We start from the raw sequence: 27059 nt of genomic DNA on the forward strand, positions 1-27059 counted from the left end.
GAAAGTGCGACGCCGTCAGGTCCCTCCCCCAGACATTCTTGCCTCAATCCGGGCATTAAACCGCATACGCCAAGCCACTTGTCAATCACCCTTTAGATTTATAGCATAAACCTCCGAGGCGGCGGACGACTACTGCCCTCGCATCTTACATTAGCAAAGCCCATTGAAGACGCGGTTGAGCTCTGAGGTTCTGTAGCCGGAAACACAAGTTGGACTATATTTTAGCTCACCCGACCAATCGCCCTTTCACAAGACAACAAAAAGTCTACCAAAGAACGAGCAACCAGAGCAATGGTCAAGCCGGCCAACTTTCTCCCTCCCGATCCGCGACCATGGAAGGCCGAACCCGAGAGTCGTAAACAGCGAAAAGAGTTTGAGAAAGAGGCCGGTGGCTTCGACTGGGGACAAGCCCTTGCACTTGGCCTCATCGGCGCCACCGTTGTCTTCGGCATCGACAAGTCACTCCGACGGACGGAGGAGAAGTACTCGGAAGAACAACGGAGGGAAGAGAGACGGAGACAGCGACAGTCGCGGTCTCGCCCCCCGAGGAGCAGCCGGAGCCAGGCCGCTTGGGATCGGGACCGGGACCGCGACCGGGACAGGGGCCTCGACAGAGACGACCGAAGCTTTCGGGACGACCAGAGCGACAGGGAATACTATGATCGCGATTGGGACGAGAGCGAGTACAAATCGGTGAGAGATTACGGGCCGCCGGAGAGCGAGGCTTCTGAGCCGAGGGTGCGAATGAGGGAGGGAAGCGCAAGGGGCGAGCGGGAGTACGCACGCGCTGTTGACCCTTTCGAGAGGGATTACGGGTATGGCAGGCGGTACGATGAGCATAAACGCAGCCGGAGCAACCCAGCTTCGCGGTCGAGGGACTATTGGTGATGATTGGAGATCCGTCCGTTGGGCCTTTTGGGTGGATCATCGAATCGGGGATAACACAGACCACACCAACAAAGCATTTATACGAAATTATGAGAACGATTATGATTACCATTAAGGGGTTTGCATAGCAGAAAGAGAAGAAAAGGTTGGCCTCGGTTTCTTGGAATGTTGGAGTGTCGGAGTGTCGGAGGGAACGGAGTTACACGAGTAGTGGATGGGAAGCATTTGCAAAGCTGTGAATACATCATAGCACTAAGCAATTATTGTTACGATACTAACAGCAGCTTGTCAAGACGGTGACTTGCGCCTGTTACTCCGCATCGCGTCACAGCGTGTGACAAGCATAACCTCGAAACTTGGTTTGCATCTCGCATCGTACTTCTACGTCAGCCGTCGATATCGACTTTCCAGACACAAAGTCACACTTGCCAGCAGACCGTGCTTGCCCTTGAGTATGTTGTTCGCAATGTGGTCAAAAAAAAAAAAAAAAAAAGACAAATTTACGCTCCGTGGCCGGATCTATTCATCATCTATTCGTCTACCCCGAGCGCCGTATCTACTTTCGCTCAGCCAATGTTTTCTCCGTCGTTGCGACCAAGATATCAAAAGCCTTCTTATTGTGTTCCTCCTCACCGATCTGGCTGCTGCTCGTGCACATGCGGATGCCGTAGGTGCCGTGCAATGTCGTCGGTGTGAGGTAGATGACTCCCTCGCCGTTGATTGCCTCCAACACGGCCTCTGTCACACTGTTGCCCTCGGCCCGGTCCGCTCCCTTGCACGTGAAGACGACGAGGGCGAACCGCGGCCCCGTGATAATCTCGAAGAGGTCGTCTCTCGACCGGACCATGTCGGCGAACCTCTCGCCGAGGTCGATGCCACGGCGCAGGTGGGCGCGGATGCCGGAGGCGCCGTAGGCCCGCAGGACGAACCACAGCTTCAGACTGCGGAAGCGGCGGCCGAGGGGGATCTGCCAGTCGCGGTAGTCGGTGACGAGGCCGGCCTCGGAAAACTGGTTGCGCAGGTAGGCGGGCTTGATGCTCAGCGACTCGACGAGCCAGGCGCGGTCGCGGACCCAGAGGGCGGAGCAGTCGAAGTTTGTCAGCATCCACTTGTGCGGGTTCACGTTGAAGGAGTGGAATGCGGCGAAGGGCTCGGTGTGGTGGGCGTTCTCGGGCAGCATGAGGGCCGAACCGGCGTAGGCGGCGTCGACGTGGACCCAGATCCTGTCCCGCTCGTCGGCGGCGGAGAGCACGTCACGGATGCCGGGGAAATCGTCGATGGCGCAGGTGTCCGTTGTGCCGAGGGTGGCGGTGAGATAAAAGGGCTCGAGGCCGCGGGCGCGGAGGGCGGCGACGGTTTCGGCGAGGGCGGCGCCGGACATGGCGTAGCCGGTCTCGGCGGGGGCCGGAACGGTGGCGAAGCGGACGCCGAGAATCTGAGCGGCCTTTTTGGTGGAGGAGTGGGCCATCTCGCTGCCGAGGGCGACAAGTTTTGAGCGCAGGCGCCAGGACTCATCTTCTTTCTCGTCGGAGCCGTCGGGGAGGTGGGCGGTGGCGGCGCGGAGGAACTTGTCGCGGGCGGCGACCATGACGGTGAGGATGGCCTCGGAGGCGGTGCCGTGGAGGACGCCGCCGCCGCGGGTCGGGGCGGTGGAGAGGTAACACGCGGGCAGGGCGAGGAGGCGGGCGAGCCAGTCGAGGACGATGGTCTCGAGCTCGGTAACGGCCGGGGAGCAGATCCAGTTGAAGTGGGCGCCGTTGAAGGCGTTGGAGTAGAGCTCGGCGAGCATGGCCGGGTAGGAGGAGGAGCATGGGAAGAAGGCGTGGAAGGACGGGGACTGCCAGTGGGTGATTCCCGGTACGATGTGTGACTGGAGGTCGGCGTGGATGGCCTGCCAGGACTCCGGGTCCTCGGGGGCGGCGGCCGGGAGGAGAGGGCGGAGGTAGCCTGGCGTCACGGAGGTGAGGACCTTGGGCTGGGAGGCGATGGTATCGTAGTACTTGGTGACTGGGGACGGTGTTAGAGAGGGAATTAGGTGAGTGAGTTGGTGAGTTTTGAGAGTGAGTTATGAGATATGAGAGTGAGAGTGAGAATGAGAGACGACTTACTATCTTCCACGACCTCTTGGGCCGCGGCGCGGAACTCGGACGAGTCCATGCTGAACGACCTATTGCTCTATTCCTTTTTTTTCTCCGTCTATGGTTCGTGGGATTGAAATAGCGAGAGAGTTGTCGTGAACGTCTCTCTCTCTCTCGAGGCAGAACCGAAAGGCAATATATATTGAATCCTTTAATGCCACGCTGCCGCAGAAACCTGAGTTGAAGTCAATTGGATGTGGATGGATCGAGAACAGAACAGCCAATCAAGCGCAGCTGCTGATGTCGGGGGTTACCCTCTATCAACGATATGAGTATACCCCACCCGCCTCCCATCTCGATATATTGTCGATTGTCCACCTGTAATTGTACCCAGGCAGTCTGTGTTACCCCGTTCGGTGGCGGCGGGTCCCTTCGGAACGGCGCCCGGAATGGCCTCGGAAGGGTTCCGGGCGTGTCGTCCACATTATGTTGACACGAACCCCCCTTCGAAGGGCGTAGAGAACGACATTGTTGACCAGCTGACTCGGTCGACAGTCCATTCTAGAGTACCATTTACTCACCACATCTTTTTTTAGTCCATGTGTGGATAGTAGGGATGACTGCGAGGGGGACGAGACCTGGGTCTGGAAAGAGGCAAGATCACTCATGATTTCGAAACTGCCTCGACAACATGCATTTTTCTTCTTCGTTTTCTTTTCCGTTTCACTTTCCAAAATGAATACCGCATCATTGGAACTGCTTCGTGCAATGTCTAATCTTTTGGGAAGCATCTTTGCAGCTTTACATGCCGGTGAACGAGTCCTTCGCATGGCGCCCTGTCGGACCCGGTTCATTCAACATCCTCCCCACAACATACATGCATAGCCCAACGTGTCCTCTGCTTTGAACTCAGTCGCACTCAAACATCTTTGTAGTGCTCACGTTGATGCGGCTCCAGCACCGCCAGTTGACGATGCAGTTCCAGAACACCGAGGGCCAGTAGACGTGGTACAGCCACCACGCCGGCAGTGGGTCCCACGGCTCGAATGTGCCGTCCTTCCAGAACAGGATGTGCTCGGCAAACGTCTTGACGGAGCGTCCATACGCCGCCAACGACGTACGGAAGAGCAGGAGCTGCGCCGTAGGGAGCAGGAGGAGCGTCAGAAGATCGTGGCCGATCCAGTAGTAGTTGGTCGGCTTCCGTGGCGTCACCACCTCAACACCGAGCCTCTCCCCAGACTTGTCGTCGTCATTATCATCATCGTCATCGAGGACGGCGAGGTACTGCTCCACCAAGTCCGGCGTGTCCCCAAACAGCGCGACGGCCGTGTGCGCCCGAGGGTTGCACTCGATGGGATACAACGCCAGCTGCTCGGGACTGCTCATCTTGGCCACGGCCACGTCCGTGTCGGTCACCATGAAGTCGAAGCTCAGGTGGCCCGTGAAGCTCTCCCCGAACGACGTGGCCTGCTTTCTCGTGAACTCGAGCATCGCGAGCGACAGTGACGACTCGGGCGGCAGCGCGACGTAGTGCATCAGCAGCTCCGCCGAGCGGCACGCGACGAAGGCGCGCACCCTGCCGCGCACGACGAGCGAGTGCGTGCAGAACTCGTGGCCGTCGATGAACTCCTGCAGCAGCCAGGGCTCCTTGTCCGACAAGCCCAGCCACTCGAGGCGGTAGATGTGGTCGTACGTCTGCTTCTCCGTCGGCAGCGGCAGCAGCGTCATGTCGCCGCGGCCCCTGTCGTTGACGCCGACCGACTTGGCGATGAAGCGCGGCCTCCTGGCCCTCGGCGGCTTGGCGGCCTCCCCTTCCGAGTCGTACGACAGCCCCGCGGCGGCGCCCTCGAGCGCGGCAATCATCTCGTTGCGGCTCGTGACGAGATAGGACTCGGGCACGCGCAGCCCTGTCTCGCGCGTGTGCTCCATGAAGGAGTCCTTCTCGTGCAGCACCTGGGTGCGCGCGACGTCGAACTGCACAGCACGGCAGCCGGTGCGAGCCTCGAGGACCTCCTTGACGATGCCGTCCTCGACGGCGGAGCCGACGCCCGAGCAGCTGACCCAGAGATCAACCTCTTCTTGCTTGACGACCCTGAGCACCGAGTCGAGGTAAGGGTCGGCGCTTCCGCGGCTAGGCTTCTGGAGGACGTGGTAGGCGGACAGCGCGCGGGACCTGCTGCCGCAGGCGTGGGGGGAGAAGTCGGCGCCGACGACGCGGTGGCCGGCTTTGTGGAACAGGCGTGCCAATGTGAGGCCTTTGGTCATGCCGACGCCGGTGACGAGGATGGTCCGGCGACGCAGCGGTTGCCGTTGGTCCGCCGTATCGGGAGCGCCGGGAGTGCCGGGAGTGCCGGAAGCCCGGCCGGGACGCAGGTGCTGCCAGGTATAGCACGCGAACAGCAGGACCGTGTTCAAGGGCAAAAAGGCGAGGCTCAGGGCGATGAGGGCCAGGTTCTTGAGGACCTGGCCAAAGGGGTCGCGCGAGGAGGGTGCCATGGCAGGTGAACGGTCACCGCGGGTAGGATATGAAACCCTCAAGTCGATTCGGAATGATCAAACGAGAGGGGAGGAGGGGGGCCGGAGAGGAATTAGCTGAGCCGAAGATGAGACGGCCAGTCACCACAGGACGCTGAACCACGGTCGCGATGGGTGATGCGAAGAATCACTTGGGTGAACTGGTGATGTACCGGTCGGACAAGGAGGAGTAGGTAGTAGAAGGGATGAAACAACCTTTTCGAGCTGCCTCTTTTTCGTCCAAGGGAGAGGGGAGGGGGGTTACAGCGGGTGAGGAATGAGATGTGAACCACGGCGCATCCATTTCATGTGTATGGCCGTATAATAACGTATCCCCCGCCTCTCCTCCGAAGGCTCCGCGGCACCGCCCGCCCACTTGGGTAAAAGTGCACGTCATGGACTCCCTGGGACCCTCCCCTCCTCCTCCTCCTCCTCCTCCTCCTCCTTCTTACTGTGTCGTATCAAATACGCGCGAATGCGCGTACTGTTGTATCCGCGTGTCTCACCGCGTAAAGAGAGGTTTGTGTTGTCATTCCTGTGCGAGGGGTTAATCTCGTCCCGTTCGTCCAACCGGTTGGGCTGGAGCTCGGGCTTTGCTTTGCCAATGCTATTTTTGGGAGTCACTCCAAAATCATGGGATGATGGATTTCCACATCTCGAACACGGATGCGTTTGTGTAGCATGGCGAACCCGTGGGTCTTTTTTCTTTTTTGGGAGGGGCGACATCAGGCCATGACGCCGTGAGTCCTGTGGCTTTGTTTGGAGATGTCAAGGGGGGGGAAAACTCCCAAGGGATATATTATCATTGACTGCGCATTCGTCTCCTCAACTAAACCCCACACCGCCAAGACACTAATGGATAGCAGTCGCATGCTTAGAACTCTTTAAGAGCATAAGTGTCGTCGTTTCCTCCTTTATCTCTTAATGCAGCACATGTTCATAAACTACCTAGTTACAATCCTCGCCATGAACAGGCAAACACTTCGCAATGTGATCTCCAGTTCAAATCTCCCCCGCATGACACCGCGACCCCCGACCGATCTTCTCGGGCAATTTAAAGCGGAAGCGATCAGCATTGAGCTAGAAATCACGTTCCCACCGGCTCACAGGCTCCCCCCAAACCTATATGATCGTTCGGGAGATCTGCCTCTGGTCTGAGAGTCTGCTGGTCCGCGTCAACTCTATTCAGCTCGGCGCTTCGACCTCTCGTCGAACCTCGCTGTAAGGGGCACGAGTCGACCGGCGGCCGCCTCTTCCCTACATGGGCTAGTGTCCGGAAACACCATAAGGGGCGACGGAGAGGAGAGGAGCTGAAAGGATGCTCATAGCATTCAAGTCACGCACTTTTCGACTACTGACTTTGATGTGACTCCTGGGACTCTTGGAAGATGATGTATTTTCCAAAGTGGTGCAGGCTTGCATACTGTCATCCGGATCTACAACACAAACTTTTCGAACTACTTGAAGAACTGTGGTATCATTACTCATTAGAGTCATCATTAACAATAAATCCCCGTGCGCCTGAGTTTCTTTTGGTCTTGCCACAAGCGCCAAAGGAGTGTCCGTGTCAGAGGGTATCCCGTCCTGAACAAGTCTAGTACGCTCCCTATTTCCCGACGCCAATTGAAGAAAAGGAAGAAGAAGAAGAATCAAAAGGAGGGGGAAAAAAGGAAGACGAGTGATCAAAGCGACCCTATGAATCCAATGCCAATTCCGGCCCAGTGGTCAGCGGTCCGCGAACATGGCAATTGCTCTTAGGCGACCGCAATCGCGGCAACAATCGAGTCTAGTGCTGAGCTGTGAGTCGGTCCGGAAACACCCTGTACGGGGCCTGACCAAACTACACCTAGCTTTCCCTTAGCATCGCGGTTCTTGGACCAGTTGCTATCTGCGTTCTTGAGGAGGAAGGTCTTGAAGTCGTTCTGGGGCGCCACGGCGTGCAGGTACCGCAGGTTGCGAACAAAGATGCCCTTGAACTGGTTGCCATCGGAGCCGCAGTTGGGCTCGCACGTGTCGTGGAGGATGCCGTTGTCGTCGGCCAACCGCTTGATGGCGGCCTTGGCGATGTTGGCGGCATCGGTCAGGACCGACTTGTCGCCAGTGGCGCGGCTCAGCTCGACGAGAGCGCCGAGAACGACACCTTGGTTGTAGGACCACACGTTGGCGCCGTTGTTCTGGCAGTCGCCGTCGAGGCCGTCATTGATGGTGCCCTCGTCGTTGATCATGCCGCTGGCCTTGAACCAAGCCCACTGGGACGTCGCGATGCTGAGGTAGCTGGCCTTGTCGCTGGTGATGCGGTTGGCAAGCGAGGCGGCGACGCTGAGGTAGAGCTCGTTGGCGATGGCGTTGACGTACTTGCGGTCCTTGCTCCAGTAGATGCCGCCGTCGCAGGTGGTGTTGCCGCCCGTCTTCATGTCGGCAAAGATGCGCACAGCCATGTCGAGGTAGTCCTGGTCCCTGGTGATGTCGTAGGCTCTGATAAGGCCGAGCGCCCACCAGCCCTCGTCGTCGTAATACTCGTTGATGAAGTTGGGAAAGCCCTGGGCGCTGAACTGACGGGCCTCGAGGGGCAGCGGGTTTTCGCGCTTGGTGATGGCATAGGAAGTCGTGACGAGGCCAAGGGCGCTGATGGACTTGGCGGCCGTGGCCGTGGCCTTCTGGGCTTGGTCAAAGGTGTTTTTCAGAACGCCTCCAAGGTTGAGTTCGTTGGCGGCATCACGGTTCAGGTCGGCAAAGTCGGCGAGCGTCGTGAATGCGTTGGCGCTGTTCCACCACGCGTTGTCCCAAAGACCGGTGCCGACATCATACCACGAGGTCTGGAGGGTGCGAATGGCGTCGACGGCGTTGCTGGTGTAAGTCGCGGCGTCCGCTCTCTGGGCGAGGGGGCGAGTCGACATGAGGAAGACTGCACGGGCAGCGAGGCCTCCGATGTTGGCGACCATGTTGACGAGTATTAGGTACAAAGAGTCGAGGAAGGAGATGAGGTGAGTTGTCGTCGTCGTCTGATCTGCTCTGGTGGAAGTAAAAGAGTGAGAGTAGAGGACGAGGATATATGTATTAGCTGCAACAGCGAGGACAAAGAGCAGCCACTTGCGGCGAAGGAGGACCGGGATGCTAAATATATCAGGAGTGAATGAGTGTTCGGATCCATGTGCCCCTTCACCGCAGCGGTGGGGAGGGTGGGATGACAGGTACCGACAAGGCGGCGAGAAGGGTGGGTGACGTTGATCCTCCTGGATTTCAGTCTTGGAAGCGGTAAACTGGAGAAGCAAGGAACAAGAGGACGAAGATGTCGGGCACGAAGACGAGATATCATCAGGGGATGGTGAAGAGGAAAAGTATGAGCACGAGTTGGCGCAAACGCAGGCACAGGCGCAGGCACAGCTTTTGCTGGCGTCGAAATCCTGCGATGGCAGCGCCATGGTCGTCTTTGCCTATGTCGTTGCTCACAGGCCGGAAACAAGCACAAAACAAAACAGGGCTTCATCTGAAGTTGGGATCAGGAGCTGCGTTCTCGTCGAGCAAGACGTGCCAGCGCGGTGCGCCCAGACAGGGGGGGGGGGGGGGCTACCCGGGAAAGCCAGGACGGAGATCACAGTCAGGGGTCCGGCCCAATGCGGCATTCGTTGTCTCCCTGGGGAGCATAGGATGAGCTCACACAGCCAGGAGGGTAGTGTAATGCGTCGAATAGAAGGGCAGCAGAGAACAAAAAGGGGCCAGGACGGTAAGAAAGGACAGGATAGGACAAGACAGGGCGGGTAGGGTAGGGCAAGGTGAGGCAAAGCAGGGCAGAAGATGGCGGTTCCCTAGAGGTGAACCGGTAAGCGCCACCGCTCATTGGGACGAAGGTCTACCGCCCAGCGCGAAGGAACTCTTGGAGACGTTGGGAAGCTGGAGCTGTAGAAGTTGACTGGCGGTAGATGCTGTTTCAGACGAGATTGTACGTTATGCTGTACTGGCGGGCGAGGTTTGTGGTCGAAGGGTAAGGTAGGTAGGATGGCGGGGAGGGATGGGGGTACGTATCTCTTATCCGGCCGATAAGGAGCCACGGTCATTCTCTTGCTCAGCCGCCAAGACCCCCAAGATCGGTATCCGGGTCTCCGGTACGTACCAAAGCCACGGATGCTATGGCCAGGGGCTCACAGTGCGTTGCAGGGCCTCCCTGGGCACCCACTTGGCTGTAACAACCCCAAGAACCCCCTACAGTTGGCAGTTTGTACCTTGCCTACGATGTAAGTACGGTCCTTCACGGGGAATATATTCACAGCACGCACTGCCACGTGCAGGCCCGCCCTTTCCAGGTATCTCGCGCTGCTTCAGTAGGTGCCTAGGTACTTGATGAACCCCTGAAAGTTTGGTCCACCTGAGGCTCCTGGTGTAGGAGGGGAGGACGGACGTATTCTTCCTTTTCCATCTTTTCCATCTTTGCCCTCCATGTTGGCTAGACTTTGATTCTCTGCAGAGCCGAGTCGTATTCAAATGCATCGATGTCTACCAAGAGGCCGGACCCGTCTGACAGAATTGACTGGTAAAGGTACGACATACACAATCCAATACCAAGCAATACCACGCCGCACCGGCGCATGAGCAAGTTCCGACTCACTGCCGTTACCTCTTCCCATGCCTTGACTATGCATCGTAGTGACATCTTCACATGAGCCAGACTCGCAGTCTATCCCATGGGCCTCAAGACGATAACTATAGGCCTCCGGGTCGTGGTCCCCGTCATTGCACAGCATCGCAGCCTTGTCGGCAGATCCTATCTGCCTAGCGAATCATTGCACTCCTGCTGACGTAGCGGCTACTCAGCTTTGCTCTCTACAGTGACAGCACCTCTGACCACAGCAGAAGGGATCGACAATCTTGTGGACAACGCATGACTTGCGAGACATACGTAGTAGACGGCAGTCGCAGACCGACTCAGCCCGAATGTTGGCGGATCAGGTACGCTGTCGTCTCATGCGCATGACGGAGGGCGTCATGCCAATGGTCGGCAAACAATGTACCAGACCTTCCAAGAAAGAGAACCCACCCATTCAACGGCCTCCGAAGCCAACTCGGAAACCCACCCCCCCCCCCCGGCATCTACGTTTGCGGTTCGACGCTTGACATCTTATTTCCCATGGCTGCGACGCTGAGCTCGTTGCTCAATGCGGTGGAGCCTGAGAGAGCCAGCCTAGCAGAATTTTCTTTCCTTCTTCTCCTGAATACCACTCGCGGAGACACTGTCCAGGGCTCGCTTTGTTTCGAGGTCTCGAACAAGATTACCTCGACCATGCAGACCACAAAAGACCTGCCAGCAAGGGCACCAGAGCCGCCAGTGCCATCCCGGTCCCGAGGGGGTTTTCTGACTTCCCGAGCTGACGGCGGGGGACTGGGGCCCATTCCTCCTGAGTCCTGCCGGGAACCGCCCTGCACCACGAGCTGACAGCACGGCGAAGTTGATTTTGACTCGGGTCATTTGCATCATGTCTTCTATTTACCTCCCAGTGACTACGATGTAGTACTCCTGGCTTTCGTCTCGCGAATTATCAGCCCCAACGTGGCAGCGTTGCAGCATTGGCAGCCCGGCGACCCAGGTAGCACGGCAGCGATGCTATGGTGAGACCATCACTGAGATGCGTCGCCTCGCCTCGATGGAAACCCACAAGGCATCCCGTGGAGGAAAACCTATCGTTGCTGAAGGAATGTCCGATCAACGCCCAAAGACAATACCTTCGGCGCATCAGACTCACCCGCCGTCCATCGCCGACTGGTTGACATTGGTTCAATCCATGTTCAGCTCGGCACGGCATTGCACGGCATGCCTAAGCACGGCACTGCATCCCGAACCCCACGAGTAGTCGATTGCCTGTTCTCTGGAATTGGGTGGTCGGGTTACGCTCGGCCAAGGCCAAAATCTTCCGACGGTTACGCAGTTGTTGGAAAGTTGGTAATCCGAATGACGAAGCTCTCTGCTCCGGGCTTTGCGCGTCTCGTCGACGCAAGAAAGGCCTCTCATAAAGGGAGCCGATCATTGGAGTGCAACGTTCCCTAACGTCTCGCGGATAGTCTCCCGTCCGAGACTAGCAAGGCAATATTGACGCATTTGCACCCGGGACGCCAGCGCCATCGAATCAACCTAGTCCAACGGGTATTCCAGTCGCAGCCATCCAAGTCCGTGGCAACAAGACGAGAGGCCATTGCACTTCATTGCTTTCTTTGCCTACCGGTGGCTTGCGCTGCCGAACTCAATCTCGTATACTTGCAGCCACCTTACAACGGAGCCGTGACAATCGACAAGGTGCTCAACCCTGTTAGCAGGTCGAAACCTCAATCCTTGGGTACACGATCGGCGCCGGCCACCTCCGAATTCGACTTGTTTGCGACGTCCAAGTGTATGAAGCAAAGCGCAGGCCCAAACACACTCCCCCTGAACCTCCTGGAAACCGCACTTCCTGCGCTTCTCGTTGCTGTTGTTGCGGATTGCGGTCCGGCCCTTATCACAAACAAGAGGGAGGGGGAGGGAGGCTATAACATGAAGCAGACAGTATTTTGAAACGAACGGGTTTTTATCTGACCGCGACGTTCCTCATCCTTACTCAGCCACTTTTCCCGCTGCGTATGTGCGTGCGTTCGTGCGTGCGTAAGTTTTCTCTTATTAATATCTATCTTATATTCCGTCCTACAAGCAAGGGATCCGGCTCTGCGGCACGCAGTTCAAAAGCTTACCAATGCTTATGCACCTAAGTAGGTATCTAGATATGTATGTACGGCAACAATGACGGAGAGACAACACACACATACGTCGTTCACACACACATTCTCTCTCTCTCTTTCTCTTTAATGCATGTTTTTCATTATGAATTATCAGATTCGCTTTTCGCATATACAAAAACGCACAACGCCCCTCCATTAACTACTTGATCTCCAACCGCAGCGCATCGTACTGCACGTAGATGGCCTCGGTGAGCACGGCGCTCTCGTAGTTCTTGGCGCCGTATGGCAGGCTCAGGACGATCTCGTTCTCGCCGGCCTTGAGGAGCTTGGAGTCGAAGACGAACTTGTTGGCGATGTTGTAGCAGATGACGGACGACCGCACGGCGCACGAGCTGCTTTGGTGGTAGGGGATGACCCAGGTCTCGAGGTCCTTGCCGTTGACGTTGACGGTGTAGCGGAGGTTGGAGTGCGGCTCGCTGGCGTTGAAGACGTCCGTGTTGCCGGCGGCCGTCTTGGCGCCGGCGAGCTGGACGGTGAAGGTGGCGTAGCGCTTCTGGCGCACCTGGGCCTCGGCGAGGTCGAAGACGAGGGTCCAGTTGTTGACGTTGCCGTCGCCGAGGTACATGTCGGTACGGATCGAGTTGCCCTTGCCGCCGAAGACGGCCCAGTGGACGTAGTTGAGGTCCGTGGCCGGGTCGCTCTCGCCAACGCGGAAGCGCACACCCTCGGGGAACTCGTCGGGGAAGTCGTAGCGCGCCCAGTAGATGCGGTACTCCTCGGGCCGCAGCGGCTTGGTCTCATCCCGGGCGTAGCCGTGGCGGTACTCGCCCGACGACTTGTCGGGCGTGCCGATGCGGAAGACCTCGTTGCCGGCCGTCTCCTCGCGCCAACGCGCGTGCGTCGTCTGCACCTTGCCGGCGACGACCTGGACGTCGTCCTTGATGTACTGGCCGAAGATGCCGTCGGCGTAGATGGTCAGGCGGTAGGTGCCCTCCTTGACGCGCGGGATCGTGGCGTAGCCCTGGGCGTCGATGTCGGACCAGTACTGGTAGGCCTTGGTGTCGAAGACGTTGTCCTGGAAGTCGATGCCGTTCTGGGCGAGCACGGCGATGGGCTTAGAGGCGCCCGCGGGCAGGTCGACGTGCAGCTTCCAGGTGGTGCGCTTGGCCGAGGGCACGTAGCCGGGGACGAGGTGGGCGATGTCGTCGTAGAAGTCGGCGTTCCACTCCGGGTCGGCAAGCTTGGCGGCGTCGGCGTGGAGGTCGAGGATGGAGGTGCCGGCGGGGCCCTTGTTGAAGTGGTAGTACTGGGGGCCGAAGGTGCGGTCGAAGCCGTTGGTGATGTTGGGGGTCTGGTCGCCGTGGTGGTTGGACGAGATGTAGTTGTAGACGATGCCGTCGACAGTCAGGTCTGAGTGCAGCGGGCCGCCGAAGTAGGTGTCGCGGGTGTTGAAGACCATCCAGGCGCCGTAGGCGGAGCCGTCGGCGGTGTTGGAGCCGTCGGCGTACATGCCGTAGGCGTCGATGTCACGCCAGGTGTCCTGGAAGGTGTACTTTGTGAACCAGTCGGCCTCCTGCTGGACGTAGGGGTCGTCGGGGGTGTTGCCGAGGTACCACGTGGCGTCCTGGACGACGACCTGCTTGGCGACGGCGTCCTTGGAGGGTAGGGGCGCGTACTGGGTCGGGTTTGTCAGGAGGTGCGTCCACATGGGGTCGTTGGGGCGGAAGAGGGTGCGCAGCTCCTGCAGATTGCGCAAGAAGGGCTTCTCCTCGTTGTAGTAGGCGACGCGGCTGAACATGTGCAGACCCGTCTCGCCCTCGCGGAGGAACCAGTACTGCTCGAGGACCTGGCCAGTTGAGGCGTACGTGTCGGACATCTTGACGCCGCCGTAGGGGACGCCGGCCGAGTCGGTGCCCGAGTAGAGCTCAAAGGTGGGCTTGACGGTGCCGGGGGTCCAGAAGCCCTCGGGGGTGCAGTAGCAGTCGAGGTAGGGGCCCTTGCCGGTGCTGCCGGAGGGGGTGCCCAGCAGGTTGACGCCGTCGAGGGTGAGCTCGACAACGGAGCCGCCGGGCTTGGCGATGGCGGCGTAGAGGCGGTCGTTGGCGATGATGAGGCGGTTGGAGGTCTCGGTCGCGTTGAGCACGGCGGCGGCCGGCGTGGCGAGGGCGAGGGCCGCGCCGAGGGCCGCGCCGCGGAGGGAGGAGACGCGCATCTTTGGTATATGGTAACTGTTGGAGTTGTTTCTCTCTTTTCACACGCTCCGAAGACAAAAGATGGAAATGGGGACTGGCGAAGGTGTAAGCTCGACTGGGACTCGTCGGAACTCGTACTCTCGCGTGCCTAAAACCAGCAAGAAAGGGGGGAAAGCAGGAGTGAGTCGTAGGAGAGATGGCGAGGACCTCATTTTATATGTCTCCGCAACCCATTCTCCCGAAGCACCCATGTTTCTTTACCTATTAGCGTCGAGCAGATTTGAGAACGGTGAGTGAGCCTCGGACATGTCATCTCCGGATGTTTGTCTGTTTCCTCTTGGGCACACATCCCGGGAGACACTTCCCCGCACGAGAAGGGAAGAGAGAGCGAGAGAAAGAGAGAAACACGGGGGTTAGAGGCAAAATTAGGTTAGAACGCTCAAGGTGGCGCAGGCGAGAGATGCGGGGGAAGTTGCTCTGGTTGAAAAAGACCTGTGAAAGATTCATGGCCGGGGCCTTTGACAGACAGCAGCACCCATGTCTGCGTGGATAGGAAGAGGTCCCTGACGAATGACATTGGCCAATTGCTCACCAAGTGGCAAGCAATGACTTGGAGGAGGAGGGTCGGTTCGAAATGAATTGGCGGGGACCCCGCTCCCCCCTTTGCCATTTGGAGATGGAGGTCCGGGGAAGATGACTGGGGACTTCTCCGCACCCCACACTTCGGTGCCCTCTTCGCCGAGCCGAGCCGGGAATGCCTGAAGTTGCCCTGCCATGCCTGCCCTGCCCCCCCGTCCCAAGCAACCGGCAACGAGCAGTCGGGGGCCGGGGGGGAGGGGACTAGTCGGTCAGCCGACCCAAAGTTGCCAAGAAGCAGTCTAAGGCAGAGTTTTGGACTACTAAGAAAAGAGAAAGGAAAGAGTGGGAAAGTGAGAAAGAGAGAGAGATAGGGAAACAGAGACATAGAGGAAGAACACAAGGCCCCAGGAACCAGAACCAGACAACCGGAAGACCCCGGCCCACGTTGCATCGCGTGCCGTCCTCTGCGTCGCGTCGGTGTAACAACACGTCGAGGGGAGCCGGGGGCGGAGCAATTTCCCACGTATTGCGCCCCACGGGGAAACATACACTTTGAGGGATAGGCTAAGTGGACGGCTGCCGGTGTGTGTGACTTCCCTAGCGCTCATCGACACTGATGGGCATGACACCCTGCGTTCGTGATCGGCAGGCGGCTCTCGGTTGCGCATGTGTCCCGCCGACAAGGGACGGACGAGCGATCGTGAAGCATAGTGTGATTGCTACGTGAAGGTGTGTGGGCGGTGGATTGGGCATCGCCATTGCGGGGAGGATGGGAACCGCAACATTCAGGATCGACGCCGACGAGAGGAGGACAGGAGACAAAATTACCGGGGAAAGGGGAAGAAAAGGGTCCATGTGGGAGGACCCAAGAAAATATGAACATGCGCATACGTATAGTATAATACGCACTGATGAAGACCTTTTGTGGGTATTGACATAAAATTCAAGCCTGACGAATGCTTGCTACACAGATCGTGTCTCCTCCCTCGCTCCCTCCACCCCTTCTGCTAGTGAACATGGCATCTATCTGCCTTTTGACCTCATCTTAATCTATCCTTGCCAACCATTTACTACCATACCTCCCACAACACACAACACACAACACAGCCCCCTACCTACGCCCGTCTCACGTCCTGGGACTCCGCAGGAAGCCGACAACACCGCTGCAGTAGCCCACCAGGTCGTCGAGCCGCCCGGCCTCGCGCTCCTGTAGCGTCTTCCACTCGCCCAGCGCCTCGAGCAGCTGCGCGTCTCCCATGACGAGGTCGAAGTGCAGCCGGAGAAACACCGTCATCCACGCCTGCACGAGCTCGTAGTCGCGTCGCGACGCGAGCCGGCTCGTCAGCGCCCGGACGAACCGCAGGAGCCCGTCATCCTCGGGCGAGAGAGAACGGAGCTCGAGGTCCGCCGTTGAGGGGGAGAGGGACTTGAGGTGGTTGATGAAGTCGTCGACTGCTACGGTGTTAGTCGTCTTGTCTTGTGCTGTTCACACCAAACCATCACGCTTGGGTAGATTGATGTTTGGGTGGGCAGGTAGGCAGGTAGATAAACTTACAGTCTCCCGAGATGGCACCGTCGTTGAGCTTGCTGGTGAACACCTCCTGCATCCGGCCGCGTTCGAGCTTCGTGATGCGAGACTTGGACTCCGAGGAGGCAGCCTCGGCCTCGGTCGCCGCCGCCGTCGTGCCCTCGAGTAGGCTCAGGCTGGACTGCTGCGGCTGCTTGCCGGAACCGACCGACGGCAGGAAAAAGGGCGCCTTCTCCGGGGCCTTGGGCGCCTCTGTCGGCTTGTTGCGCTGCTTGATGAGGTCCAGGTGGAGGAGCGTCTGCCAACGGCTTTTGGGGACCAGCGACAGCGTCGTCAGCTCCGCGCTGAGCTGGTCCACCGTCGGCGCCACCACCGTCTCGTCCTCGCCGTCCGCCTCGTCCTCGTTGAAGGCCGCCTCCAGCATGCCCTCGCCGCCTTCGCCCGACGTTGTCGGGCCCGTGAGCAGCGCCGCCTCCTTGTCCGACACCTGCCGCGTCGGCACGTGCGTGAAGAGGGACTTGTTGGTCCAGATGGCCACGCCGAGCTCGTTCTCCATCGTCGCCGCCAGGTACTCGCCGGTCGACGACATGGCCAGCGCCGTGCACGCCTTCTCGAGCCGGATGGCGTCGATGAGGTGGCTCGTCGGCAGGTCCCATACCCTGACGACGCAGTCCTGCGACGCAGCGATGACCCACCGGCCGTCGTTGGAGAAGCAGAAGTCGTTGATGGCCCCCTGGCAGCCCCAGAACTCTCTGATCGTCCTCTTTGTCTCGAGGTCCACGACGCGGATCGAGTTGTCGTCGCACGAAAACGCCATCAGGTCGTTGGCCGCGTGGTATCTGCAGCCCGTGATCGCCGTCATTGGCGCCCAGTTGATTTGGTGCACGAGGTTGCCCGTGAGGAAGTCCCAGAACTTGATCTTGCCGTCCAGGGAGCACGTGATGATGTTCTTGTTCATCGAGTCCACCACGATGCCCGTGATCGCCTTCGTGTGCCTGCCCGTGCCCGGCGCGAAGTGGCTGTCCCTCTCCGTGTGCAGCTGCACGACGTTGTCGGCCTGCTTCAGCTGCTGCATCTTCATCGCCCTGGCCTGTGCCGGAGTGAGCTTGGAGGGGAACCGCTGGCGGTGGAGGCCGGACTGCAGGTTGTACATGTCGAGGCCACCCTCGACGGAGCCAACGAGGGCGAACGTGCCGCAAGGGCTCATGGCGATCGTTGAGACGTGGGAGCCGTCGCCGGTCGGGAACGCCCATCGACCCGCCTTCTTGCGACCCCAGAACCACGTGCGGGCGTACGCGTCGTTCTTGTGTGCTGTCACGACGCTTTCCCAGCCCGTCGACCCGCTGACCTCGGCGTCCAGCTGCTTCTTGGTGTTGCCGTGCTTCTGCCAGATGGGGTGGTTGCCGGGTATGGCGCCGATGCCGCCGTCGCGGTTGAGGGAGCTGGCAATGCACGTGATCTCGGGGGCCTTCAGGTCTTCCAGAGTCGTCGTAGGGCCGCGCGCGAGAGCCTTGGTGGACAGAATGCCCGTCTTCTTGGCCATCTTGCGAATGTTTCCTTGGCTGAGCTCGGTGCTCTGGCCGTCACGTCGCATACTCCAGCCCCAGAGACTGCGGTCCTGGCCACCACTGAGCAGCCACTTGTTACCCGCATCGGCACCTTCGAAGTCGGAGGGCAGGAACTGCAGGCACTTGACGGGGGCGGCGTGTCCGCTGCGCTGGTGCAGGATACGCGGGATCGCCGAGAAGGGACTCTCGTCAAAGATCCACGTCTTCAACGAGTTGTCGCGTCCGCTGGTGACAACGACGGGTTGGCCCGACAAGAACTCGATCTTGCTGATACCACCACGCACCAGAGGGCCGTTTCCGGATGGAGGGTTGTGCGCACTGCGCAGAACACCCATGACTCTGCCTCCGTTGTTCAGGTCCCAGAATGTAACGTCTCCAGTCGCAGCAGTGGCGGTCGCCATGACACCGTCTTTCCGGCCGTCATGACCGGCCCCCATCCCGTCGGATCTGAAAGAGATGGACGTGACGGGCTCATCGTCATGGCCAGCCTTCAGCTGCACGATTGGCTTGTCGGTCAGGATGTTCTGGATGACCAGGGTGCCGTTGGCGTAGGCGATGGCCAGCAGAGAGAGCGCAGTAGTAGGCTGCATGCATGTGACAGCGCCACAGTCGGGGGTCGGCGGGAGAATGGTGTAGATGAGCTTGCCGGTGCTGACGTTCCAGATTTCGACCCAGCCGTCCTTGCGACCGACGCAGATCTTGTTGAGGTAGGTGGGCATGTTCGTGACACCGCCAGTAATCTCATTCGCGCCCCTCTTGCCAGCCATGGTGTGAAGCGTGGTGTAGTGCTCCAGGGTGGCCGACTTCCATACTTCGAGTCTCGTCACGGCGCATCCCACGATCCACGACCCGAAGATCAGGATCTGCTGGATGGGCTCGTCGAGGTCTCCCGGGATCTCGAGCTCCTCGACCTTCTTTCCGCGCTTGAAAGCCCAGATACCCTGCTTCTCGCCCTTCCTTGCGTCGCCCCATGCTGCGAAAACCTTCTCTTTCCATGCGAGCGTCGCGGTGATGTCGGCGGGCGTCTGGGGACGGGTGACGAAGACGAGGTTGAGGCCCCGCTTCAGATCGTAGGTTTGCAGAGCTCTTCCAACAGATGTCGTAATCTGGAACGTCGTCTTTCCAAGGGGGATCGATGTGAAAGGAACGTTCGTGGGGGAGACGAGGCCAACAGTCTGGGCGAGAGGTATTAGCATTGGGAAGCCGAGAGGGACACACGCAGAAGAAGCAGGGCGAGAGACATACTCGGAAGGGTGCGAAGATGCGGGAAGACTGGCGCGTGGCAGTCGCAGACTTGGAAACGACAGTGAGCTTCTGGCGCTTGACCAGCGGCCCGTCGTTTTCCGAATGAGGCATTGTGGAAGGCATATGGAACTTTACGGGATCGGACAGCGGTTCCTTGGAAGCCTTGGGTCCCCTTCAATGTCGATGTCGCGCCCGAGATTTTTTTTCCGGCGGACTACACTTTTTCGAGCGGGAGCTTGCTTATCTTATCGGCATTGGAGTTTTACCGGTCTTCAGCCGGTGGAGTCCTCTCAAGTATCGTTATACCTAATTGTGTACCTAGGTACCTGCATACCTGCCTTAGTAGTAGACACTTGTCTACCTAGGTGTGTGCCGATTGAGTGGGACAACTCCGCAGCAACTACCAATCATAATCAACTACACTCTTGACCAGTTGCTGAGCCAGCTACTAAACGTATGATTGTTCAGAGACTCCGTTTGCTTCGAGCTGGGATGCAAAAGTGGTAAAGGAAAAGCTCATAATGATAACCGTGAAATCTTGAAATTTTGCCTGTTTTGATTTTACACGTCTCTTCTACTCGATTGTGTTTGTAGCGAGCAAATGGAACCTGGTTCGAGGAACTAAGGTACGGAACTCGGGGCAATCAAGTGGGGAGTTGACAACCTTTCAAGTTACAGCCAGGGAGGCATTTAGATAAACTCTCCTCTTTCAACTTCAACGACGAAGTTCAGCGTGCCGTGACAGGCCTTTAAGTAAGCACCAAAACCATGGCTGCGCAATCGTACGTTGAGTTCCACCTCATTTACATGTGAGCAGTGTTGGTAGGCAAAACGAGAGCGAGCAGAGGCATCGTTTGGCAGCAATCAAGTCGATAAAACCTGTCATTCGGGAACTCATAAATATGTCTCTCTATCTGTTCAGTTGTGTCGCATCATTTTCCGTCAACTGAGCCAGAACACCTTCGACTGTAATGCCATACACCCGTCATCGAAGAAAACGTCAGCTGCCGGACATACGCCTCTGCCACAAAGACATCTCACGAAGCGAATCTCCATCCCTTGGGCTCGCCCGCAAGCCTCTCCTGCTCCTCCAACTCCTTGTTCTTCTTGCGACAGTACCACTTCGTGATCAGAACAAAGATGACCGTCAAGCCGCAACCAGTAATAATGGCTCCGCCGCCGGTCTGATAATAAGGTTCTTGGTTGCGCAGAAAGAAGTATGGCGTGAACCAATGGGAAACCGAAGATACACAGTTGGCAATGGCAATAAGAGCCGCTCGCTTGGTACGCGGGCGGGGCACCACCGTGGTCTCCCAGGAGATTTGGAGCTGTTTTTTGGGCAACCAGGGTAAGCGTTGTATCAACCAGAGAGAAACACGATGAGGATAAACTCACATTGAGACCAACGAAAGGGCCAGTGACCAACAAAATCATACAGAAGTAGCGAGCACCGACGTTAAGAGTCGTGATCATGACCACACAGCCCACGAGAGTGAGCAGCATGGGGACTATGATGTGGTATCCATGCTCTAGCATGCGTCCGGAAGACCAAGACACCGCCAACGTAACCAGAAAAGCAATGATGGGTGGCGGAGCCTGGATGAGGTACGTGGTGGTTTGATTGAAGCCAAGTGTAGCAAGGATCTGGAGAGACGTTAGTCCAACGCCGCCGAATAAGATTGAACACAGAAAATCAGATTTACTGACCGATGGGAAGAAGTCCTTGTAAGACTGTGCGATGATGAGGAAGAAATGGATAATCGAGAAGAAGTAGGTGAACGGGTCCTTGAGAGCCATCCATACACCTCCCCAGTAGTCTCCTTCATCGTCCTCGGATCGGCCACCCGCCGACACGTCCTGTCTGTACTGAGCCATCTGTGACTCCGCGGCAGTAAAGAAGTACGTCCCGGTCGATTCGGGAAAGTTCGGGATGAACCAGAAGCTGGCAAGAGCTACCAGTATGCTAACAATGCCTGGAGTCACGTTAGCCGTCTGAGATAAGTTGACAACCGCATCTGCAGCGGCAAGCCAGCCAGCGACAACGTACCTTCGAGCAGGAGGAACCACTGCCAGGCCGCCAAGCCGGCTATGTTATCCATGTTCTGCAGGACGCCGGCGGCGAGGAGACCGGAAATCGCCTGCGAAATGGTGTTGCCGGCGTGCCAAATCCCCATCCGAAGAGGGGACTCGTGCTTCGTATACCACGACGAGGTCATGAGGGACACGGCGGGCACGAACGGCCCTTCCGTGATGCCCACGATGAATCGGCAGAGCAGGAAGCCCCAGCCGGCGGTGACGGCGGGCATGCAGATGGTCACGACAGACCACCCCAGCATACAGCACGGGAGCAAGATGCGCGGCTTGCCCTTGGCGATGATGACGTTGGCAGGGACCTGCGAGATGATGTATCCAACATAGAACATGGATATTCCGGCCGACCACATCGTGTCGGACATGTGCAGGTCTTCCTGCATACCTGCCAGCCGGGCGTTGGAGACGTTGATACGGTCGAGGTAGCTGCAGTCGTTTCCGAATCGTTAGCTTCAAATTGAGGCTCGGATGGCATCGATGGGATTGACTGGCTGCTAGGCAGATGGGGTAGTTTCTCTTACTTCATCATGAGCATGGCGCATACCATGGGCAAAAACCTCCAGTCGAGTTTGGAAACGACCGCCTTGTTGAGGGCCTTGAGCTCCTCGGGCGACTTATCCCGGATGAGTTCATATCGTTCGATGAGAGGGTCGCGGACAGGAGCGGCTTCTTCCAACTCGACTCCGACTTTGACGTCGATGGACGAGCGTTTTGAGTCGTTGGTGGGTGCCATGTTCGTCGCGAGAGTTGGCTTGGGTTTACTTTCACTCCGTGATGAGTGAAGGGTGGATTGAGCTGCCTACTCAGGGCTAGTATCTCGAAAAGGTCTTGATGCCAGGTATTTATGTCGAAGCCAAAGCTCGCAGTTTCCTGGTTCTGAAAGAACCCCCTCGCCTATCAGGTCAATGGTCCGTTCCTCCAAGACCAGGTTCCTTGTGTCCAGCTCCTCCTCACCCCCTCACCCCGTTCCCCGCGATTCATACGGATGTTTTGGACATTGTGGGTTATCTGGGGTTGTGGAGTTGCTAGGCCGGAGGATGTCCGATGCTAAGGTCTAAGTTTCGGACGCAATCCGTCTTCGATGACCCGACCCGCAATGGGCTTAGCGGGTGTCAGCGTTGCAACCATCGTTGATGGGTAGATACCGGATGTCGTCTATTGCTATGACACTACGGACTGGGCTTTCATGGTCTGATGGTCGGCCTCGGTAGGTAACTTACCCCTCCCCGGACACACTCCGTTTCTAGCTGCATTTCACTTGGTTGAGACCGATCAGGATAGGAGATGCATCCTTTCGTCTGGGCCAACAGTGGACACCCCATTCTCCAATGTTCACTTACATTGTCTACCTTTTTGCACATCTCCGAGACAGTGGCAAACTCTAGGGCTCATACAGCCAGCCTCTTATGAGGGATGCACGAGTCACGTTCTAGGCCAGAGGAGCAATATCCGGATTTCTATACTTTTGAATTAAAACCATTCTGTCTGCCCATGTTGCTGTGCGAGCATGTTGATCTAGCTGTTTGACCATCATGTAAACGTGTAACGGATGAATTGCTGGATCCGACGGGGAATCATCGGCGAGAATGCTTCAGAAGTAATCATCTTCCAAGATGTTGTTAGTCAGAGTCCATCCAAGTTACCTAAGAGGGGAAGGGGAGCTCCGATGGGATCTTACATTGAAATCCGAATGCTTCTCACCCATCACACATGTCGAAAGAGCTAGCAGTACCCGTTGAAAAGACGCCAGAGCCGGAAATCTAGAAGCTATAGCTGTAACGAGTGTCGAGGCTTTGTGGAGGGTTCCCGTGACTTTGGTAAGCCTACGTTCGGCGGGCGGTTGTTGGCTCATCCTCCACGCGAGGCAGACGCATACTACCGCAGCATGGAAAATATCATAGGCGTCGATGAAAGTGCCCGTGAAACCACCCTGCGCGAAACGAGCATAACACCGGTCGACGAACTGCTCGGAAGTGCTGATGGCGTCCATTTCTACATCATGGGCGTTCCAAAGCAATAGATCTCTGCCCCCTTCTGCCTGGTGTATTGGCGAGACCAGCCGGGCCAAGGCCCGACAAGACAGCTGCTGGAAAATATCTGTAACATTCAAGGTCATTGGAGAGAAGCAATCCAGGGATGGGGGGAGGTCCCTCCAATGGCAAATGTTGCTGTAATCGAGCATGATATCTGCCCCCCTTCCGGTCCGAATACTGGAAATGATCCGCGCATGGTTTATCACATACCGGCTCAGATGAAGTTTTCTTGAGATGTGCTGAATAGAAACTGCTGCATCCTCTTCTTCTGGGGGTACCTAAATAGTAAGCATCAGTCAAAGACCCGTTCAATTCAACCTCCTCGCACCGATCCGTACCTGGACTGATATGTCGTCGTCTTGGATGCTGAAAGGACGGTCCATAGCTATGCTTAAAGAGCTGTGCAGAATGTCAGTTCAATACTTACGGGATCCACGACTTGAATTCTATTGAGGGGAACCCACCGGTCGAGCGAGTACACAGTCCAAAACAGCCATCTTCGTTTGTTCGCCTCAGCCATGGCCAAGTCGGCATGGGCATCAGGTTCTCGATGCAGACCAAGTGAGATGCACGTCTTCACTGTGAGGCCAAGAAGATGCCAAGCTGAGCCTCCCGTGGAGCTCAAGAGCGAGTACAGTAGAAGCATGACCATGCAGTGGACATGCTCGAGGGACACCTCGGAGCGCAAAATGGAGTGCAGCTGATTGGCGGCAACAGCGTGATACCCAGAGCTGAGCATCGACAGATGGGCGGAATCGGGGGACATTAGAATACCAATAGCCAAAGCCATATGAACGTTAAAAACGTGAAGAGGGTTGATGCTCCCACCGTCGTCACGTCGGTCGTTATTGGCGACAACAATGTCGTACTGTTCGAGAAGGCCTGCCTCATCGAGATAGGGCAGGAACATAATGCTGTCCAAGAAACGCCGCAAATGGCCACTGGTTGCATCGTGAGTGAGCGGCAATAGGTGACCATCTATGGTGGGTGTCTTTGGCGCAGGAGAAGCCTTTGATGGATCGCGTCCATCGATGGCCAGTGCCCCGGAGATGATCTCACCGAGAGAAAACTTCCTAGCCAATTCGTCCGACTGACCACGCGGTTCGGCCATGGCACTGCGTGACAAGAAGCCGATGGCGCCCATAGTGGCCCTCACAGATGAGTCTTCGTGGCCCCGTCTGGTGGTGGTCCGGGCAGAGGCGTGGCTCGAGACCATAGAGACGGCGTCCTGGGTACGGGTGCTGACCGGGTCCGCGAGTAAAGGTCCATCTGCCGACTCAGCCCTATGATTTTCTGTGCGGGCTCGTTTCCTCGAAGAGGATTGGACATTGTGCTCGAGTTCAGCGACACGCTTTTTCAAGGACTCGACGTAACTGTCAACGATCAGCAGGGGGCGATCGATGGGTGGGAAGTTGTGACAGGGCGCGGGGCGAGAAGCACCAAATTCCGTACCCTATAACAGAACTATGAGAGAGCTCAGTAGAGGAAGTGATGTCTTGGTGTCGGGGAACACATTCGACATCTTGCGATTGGCATGCGGTGCAAGTTGGTAACCGCTTGTCACACTGGCGATGTCCAAGATACAGAGTGGTTAGCCGGGTGGGACTTTCACGTCAACACGAACCTCGAAAGGGCTTAAAGGGCTCGAGGAAACCTTTTGTTTTCGTTTCCAGCATCGTACGCAGGCTATTGGTCGAGTTCTCGGCGTCTCGGAGGAGACGTCAGGGGTTCCAGCAGAGTTGGACGGCTCACGACCTGACGAAGCTGAACTCATGGCTCAGCTCCCCGCCAATTACCAGGTGAGAAGAAGTTTTGGTGGGTCAACCATAGGAACGTATGAGTGATCTGCAGACTTCAAAAGTTGAAGAATACCGTGTTCTGCTGCTGTTTTCTGAATGAAGCCTTGAAGAACTAGTTGTGTTTGATTCCAAGACAACCAGTGTCGCTGGCCCACAACGATTTTGTCTCACCCCCCCCCTACCCCTCCCCTTCCCCCCCGCATTAGTCATCCTACCCCAGATTGAAGACGGCGTAGATGTACATTGTGACGCGGGGCACACTTCATTGTGCTAAGGCCAGGGTGAGTATCTAAGCCTCCCATAGTTCAAGCTGGATTCAGAAGCAAGGCCGTCGAATATCCACAGTCTAGAGACGGCAGGCAGCTAGCTGCCAGGCAAGAAAAAAATCTACAGACTGCTGAAGCTCGCCGATTTGCATTCCACAGTCTCGACAGATGAAAGTAGCAAAGTAACGTCGTGGAATTTGTGAATGTTGATGTTCTATTAGTGACTCCATCAAGGAACCGTTCCTAGGCAGACCTCATGCCGTCGTTTAACAGTGCATTTCCCAGCTCAACAACCCAACACCAAGATTTCACCATCAGATCTATGAGGCTCCGTTGGTGTTAGCCCCCGTCGCCCTGGCACTCAAGCTGGCCATCTCGGAAGCCCTCTTGGTTGCACCGGCGATGAGCAGAGGACCATCCGTGGCAGCCATGACCCACCGCGCGCCCATCTGGCAGAACTTCTCGACCAAGTCCAGACGCGAGTGGAGGCCGCCTACTCCAACCCACTTGCCGTGCCTGTTGCAGGCGTCGATGGTGCGCTGGTACGCCTCCGTCACCCTGGGGTTTTCGTAGTCGCCCGGGATCCCCATCTCGGCCGTCAGGTCGTTGGTGCCGATGAGCAGGGAGTCGACGCCCTCCACGGCGGCGATCTCCTCCACGAGCTCCAGGGCCTCGAGCGTCTCGATCATGGGGATGACGAGCGTCGCGTCGTTCGTGACCGGGTTAGAGACCTTTGCCGGGATCGTGCGGAACTGGAAGTGGGGCAGCCCGTTGGTCGACGAGCGGGTGCCGACCGGCTGGAACTTGGCGGCCGAGACGACGTCGCGCGCGTCCTGGACGCTGCGGATGTGCGGCACGATAACGCCGAGCGCGCCGCCGTCCAGGATCCTCGAGACGAAGAACGGGTCCTTGCTGGGTGCGCGGACGATGGGCGAGATGCCGGCGTACAGCGCGGCTATGCAGAGCTGGGACGTCGTCTCAAGGTCGAACGAGGAGTGCTCCATGTCGACGAGGATGCCGTCGAAGCCGGCCGTTTTGGCCATCATGGGGAGCTCGACGGACTTGACCAGCTTGACGCTAAGCGTGGACGCCACCTCGTTGCGGAGGAGCTTCTCCCTGAGCGAATGGGGGATCGAGATAGACATTTTTGATTGAAGTTTGGGGGTTCGGACGAGTTGAGGCTGCGTGCTGGTTACACAGCAGTTACAATACAGAGACGAGGTGATAAAACCGTTAGATATACTAACACGATCGCGCGAGCATGGTTCTGCTCATCGGACCGGTGCCGAGGCTATCATGAGTCTTTCGGCCCCCCGCCCAACCAGTATCGGACTTCCGTCGGACGGAAGAGTGTCGGATTCGACCGTAATAGCAATATCGAGAGGTCTTCGGTGTGGTACCGGCCGTGGAATGTGGTATCAGAGTGGCCATCCGGAGTCAGTCCGATCGGCCCGGAAAGGGTCCGACGAGAGCCACACACACCAGTTACCGATGAAGCCAAATGTTGGCCAAGTCTGACACGCGCCGCCAAAAATGGCATTAGAGGTCATGTAGCGCTTGTATCACAGGCCGACTGATA

At 57.6% G+C, this 27059-nt stretch overlaps 10 protein-coding genes across 10 annotated transcripts; 2 read left to right on the top strand and 8 right to left on the bottom strand.

Annotated features, from left to right (window-relative positions):
* Nucleotides 1-5: 5 nt before the first annotated feature.
* Nucleotides 6-917, top strand: CDEST_05378 (uncharacterized protein). The gene has a single exon (XM_062921537.1). It carries the CDS (start codon nucleotides 292-294, stop codon nucleotides 886-888), a length of 597 nt encoding a protein of 198 aa, XP_062777588.1. The 5' UTR covers nucleotides 6-291; the 3' UTR covers nucleotides 889-917.
* Nucleotide 918: 1 nt separating this feature from the next.
* CDEST_05379 (Putative pyridoxal phosphate-dependent decarboxylase, pyridoxal phosphate-dependent transferase) lies at nucleotides 919-3320 on the bottom strand. Its single transcript, XM_062921538.1, has 2 exons — nucleotides 2997-3320; nucleotides 919-2895 (listed from the first exon to the last, which is right to left on the bottom strand). The coding sequence occupies exons 1-2, from the start codon at nucleotides 3043-3045 to the stop codon at nucleotides 1445-1447; spliced, it is 1500 nt and encodes a 499-aa protein (XP_062777589.1). The 5' UTR covers nucleotides 3046-3320; the 3' UTR covers nucleotides 919-1444.
* An 80-nt stretch (nucleotides 3321-3400) lies between these two features.
* Nucleotides 3401-5769, bottom strand: CDEST_05380 (Putative NAD(P)-binding domain superfamily). The gene has a single exon (XM_062921539.1). It carries the CDS (start codon nucleotides 5460-5462, stop codon nucleotides 3876-3878), a length of 1587 nt encoding a protein of 528 aa, XP_062777590.1. The 5' UTR covers nucleotides 5463-5769; the 3' UTR covers nucleotides 3401-3875.
* A 975-nt stretch (nucleotides 5770-6744) lies between these two features.
* On the bottom strand, nucleotides 6745-9110 carry CDEST_05381 (Putative glycoside hydrolase, family 76, six-hairpin glycosidase superfamily). The gene has a single exon (XM_062921540.1). The coding sequence runs from the start codon at nucleotides 8900-8902 to the stop codon at nucleotides 7235-7237; it is 1668 nt and encodes a 555-aa protein (XP_062777591.1). The 5' UTR covers nucleotides 8903-9110; the 3' UTR covers nucleotides 6745-7234.
* A 1492-nt stretch (nucleotides 9111-10602) lies between these two features.
* On the top strand, nucleotides 10603-12372 carry CDEST_05382 (uncharacterized protein; the record flags this gene model as incomplete). Its single annotated transcript, XM_062921541.1, has 4 exons — nucleotides 10603-10800; nucleotides 10985-11138; nucleotides 11210-11508; nucleotides 11554-12372. 4 exons carry the CDS (start codon nucleotides 10603-10605, stop codon nucleotides 12016-12018), a joined length of 1116 nt encoding a protein of 371 aa, XP_062777592.1. The 3' UTR covers nucleotides 12019-12372.
* A 1-nt stretch (nucleotide 12373) lies between these two features.
* On the bottom strand, nucleotides 12374-14539 carry CDEST_05383 (Putative Galactose-binding-like domain superfamily, galactose mutarotase-like domain superfamily). The gene has a single exon (XM_062921542.1). It carries the CDS (start codon nucleotides 14389-14391, stop codon nucleotides 12379-12381), a length of 2013 nt encoding a protein of 670 aa, XP_062777593.1. The 5' UTR covers nucleotides 14392-14539; the 3' UTR covers nucleotides 12374-12378.
* A 1331-nt stretch (nucleotides 14540-15870) lies between these two features.
* On the bottom strand, nucleotides 15871-19476 carry CDEST_05384 (Putative small-subunit processome, Utp21, WD40/YVTN repeat-like-containing domain superfamily). The gene is made up of 3 exons (XM_062921543.1): nucleotides 19292-19476; nucleotides 16506-19221; nucleotides 15871-16402 (listed from the first exon to the last, which is right to left on the bottom strand). Exons 1-3 carry the CDS (start codon nucleotides 19412-19414, stop codon nucleotides 16077-16079), a joined length of 3165 nt encoding a protein of 1054 aa, XP_062777594.1. The 5' UTR covers nucleotides 19415-19476; the 3' UTR covers nucleotides 15871-16076.
* A 679-nt stretch (nucleotides 19477-20155) lies between these two features.
* CDEST_05385 (Putative major facilitator superfamily, MFS transporter superfamily) lies at nucleotides 20156-22335 on the bottom strand. The gene is made up of 5 exons (XM_062921544.1): nucleotides 21904-22335; nucleotides 21339-21808; nucleotides 20999-21264; nucleotides 20687-20935; nucleotides 20156-20619 (listed from the first exon to the last, which is right to left on the bottom strand). Exons 1-5 carry the CDS (start codon nucleotides 22113-22115, stop codon nucleotides 20329-20331), a joined length of 1488 nt encoding a protein of 495 aa, XP_062777595.1. The 5' UTR covers nucleotides 22116-22335; the 3' UTR covers nucleotides 20156-20328.
* Nucleotides 22336-22840: 505 nt separating this feature from the next.
* On the bottom strand, nucleotides 22841-25326 carry CDEST_05386 (uncharacterized protein). The gene is made up of 6 exons (XM_062921545.1): nucleotides 25070-25326; nucleotides 24868-24980; nucleotides 23880-24788; nucleotides 23754-23814; nucleotides 23061-23693; nucleotides 22841-22987 (listed from the first exon to the last, which is right to left on the bottom strand). The coding sequence occupies exons 1-6, from the start codon at nucleotides 25187-25189 to the stop codon at nucleotides 22913-22915; spliced, it is 1911 nt and encodes a 636-aa protein (XP_062777596.1). The 5' UTR covers nucleotides 25190-25326; the 3' UTR covers nucleotides 22841-22912.
* A 415-nt stretch (nucleotides 25327-25741) lies between these two features.
* On the bottom strand, nucleotides 25742-26625 carry CDEST_05387 (Putative hpcH/HpaI aldolase/citrate lyase domain, pyruvate kinase-like domain superfamily; the record flags this gene model as incomplete). Its single annotated transcript, XM_062921546.1, has 1 exon — nucleotides 25742-26625. One exon carries the CDS (start codon nucleotides 26623-26625, stop codon nucleotides 25801-25803), a length of 825 nt encoding a protein of 274 aa, XP_062777597.1. The 3' UTR covers nucleotides 25742-25800.
* Nucleotides 26626-27059: the final 434 nt, after the last annotated feature.

This window comes from Colletotrichum destructivum, chromosome 3 (assembly GCF_034447905.1).
Source record: "Colletotrichum destructivum chromosome 3, complete sequence".
Lineage (NCBI taxonomy): Eukaryota > Fungi > Ascomycota > Sordariomycetes > Glomerellales > Glomerellaceae > Colletotrichum > Colletotrichum destructivum.

Bases quoted from the DNA above. Each gene is read 5' to 3' on its own strand.
- CDEST_05378 (XM_062921537.1), top strand. From the start codon at position 292: ATGGTCAAGCCGGCCAACTTTCTCCCTCCCGATCCGCGACCATGGAAG.
- CDEST_05379 (XM_062921538.1), bottom strand. From the start codon at position 3,045: ATGGACTCGTCCGAGTTCCGCGCCGCGGCCCAAGAGGTCGTGGAAGAT. The intron at 2,896-2,996 runs GTAAGTCGTCTC...CACCGTCCCCAG, and splicing joins CCAAGAGGTCGTGGAAGATA to TCACCAAGTACTACGATACC.
- CDEST_05380 (XM_062921539.1), bottom strand. From the start codon at position 5,462: ATGGCACCCTCCTCGCGCGACCCCTTTGGCCAGGTCCTCAAGAACCTG.
- CDEST_05381 (XM_062921540.1), bottom strand. From the start codon at position 8,902: ATGGCGCTGCCATCGCAGGATTTCGACGCCAGCAAAAGCTGTGCCTGC.
- CDEST_05383 (XM_062921542.1), bottom strand. From the start codon at position 14,391: ATGCGCGTCTCCTCCCTCCGCGGCGCGGCCCTCGGCGCGGCCCTCGCC.
- CDEST_05384 (XM_062921543.1), bottom strand. From the start codon at position 19,414: ATGCCTTCCACAATGCCTCATTCGGAAAACGACGGGCCGCTGGTCAAG. The intron at 19,222-19,291 runs GTATGTCTCTCG...CCTCTCGCCCAG, and splicing joins GCATCTTCGCACCCTTCCGA to ACTGTTGGCCTCGTCTCCCC. The intron at 16,403-16,505 runs GTAAGTTTATCT...ACACCGTAGCAG, and splicing joins CGGTGCCATCTCGGGAGACT to TCGACGACTTCATCAACCAC.
- CDEST_05385 (XM_062921544.1), bottom strand. From the start codon at position 22,115: ATGGCACCCACCAACGACTCAAAACGCTCGTCCATCGACGTCAAAGTC. The intron at 21,265-21,338 runs GTACGTTGTCGC...ACGTGACTCCAG, and splicing joins GTGGTTCCTCCTGCTCGAAG to GCATTGTTAGCATACTGGTA. The intron at 20,620-20,686 runs GTGAGTTTATCC...CCCAAAAAACAG, and splicing joins GCCCTTTCGTTGGTCTCAAT to CTCCAAATCTCCTGGGAGAC.
- CDEST_05386 (XM_062921545.1), bottom strand. From the start codon at position 25,189: ATGAGTTCAGCTTCGTCAGGTCGTGAGCCGTCCAACTCTGCTGGAACC. The intron at 24,981-25,069 runs GTTTCCTCGAGC...GGACATCGCCAG, and splicing joins GCTGGAAACGAAAACAAAAG to TGTGACAAGCGGTTACCAAC. The intron at 23,815-23,879 runs GTGGGTTCCCCT...CATTCTGCACAG, and splicing joins ACTGTGTACTCGCTCGACCG to CTCTTTAAGCATAGCTATGG.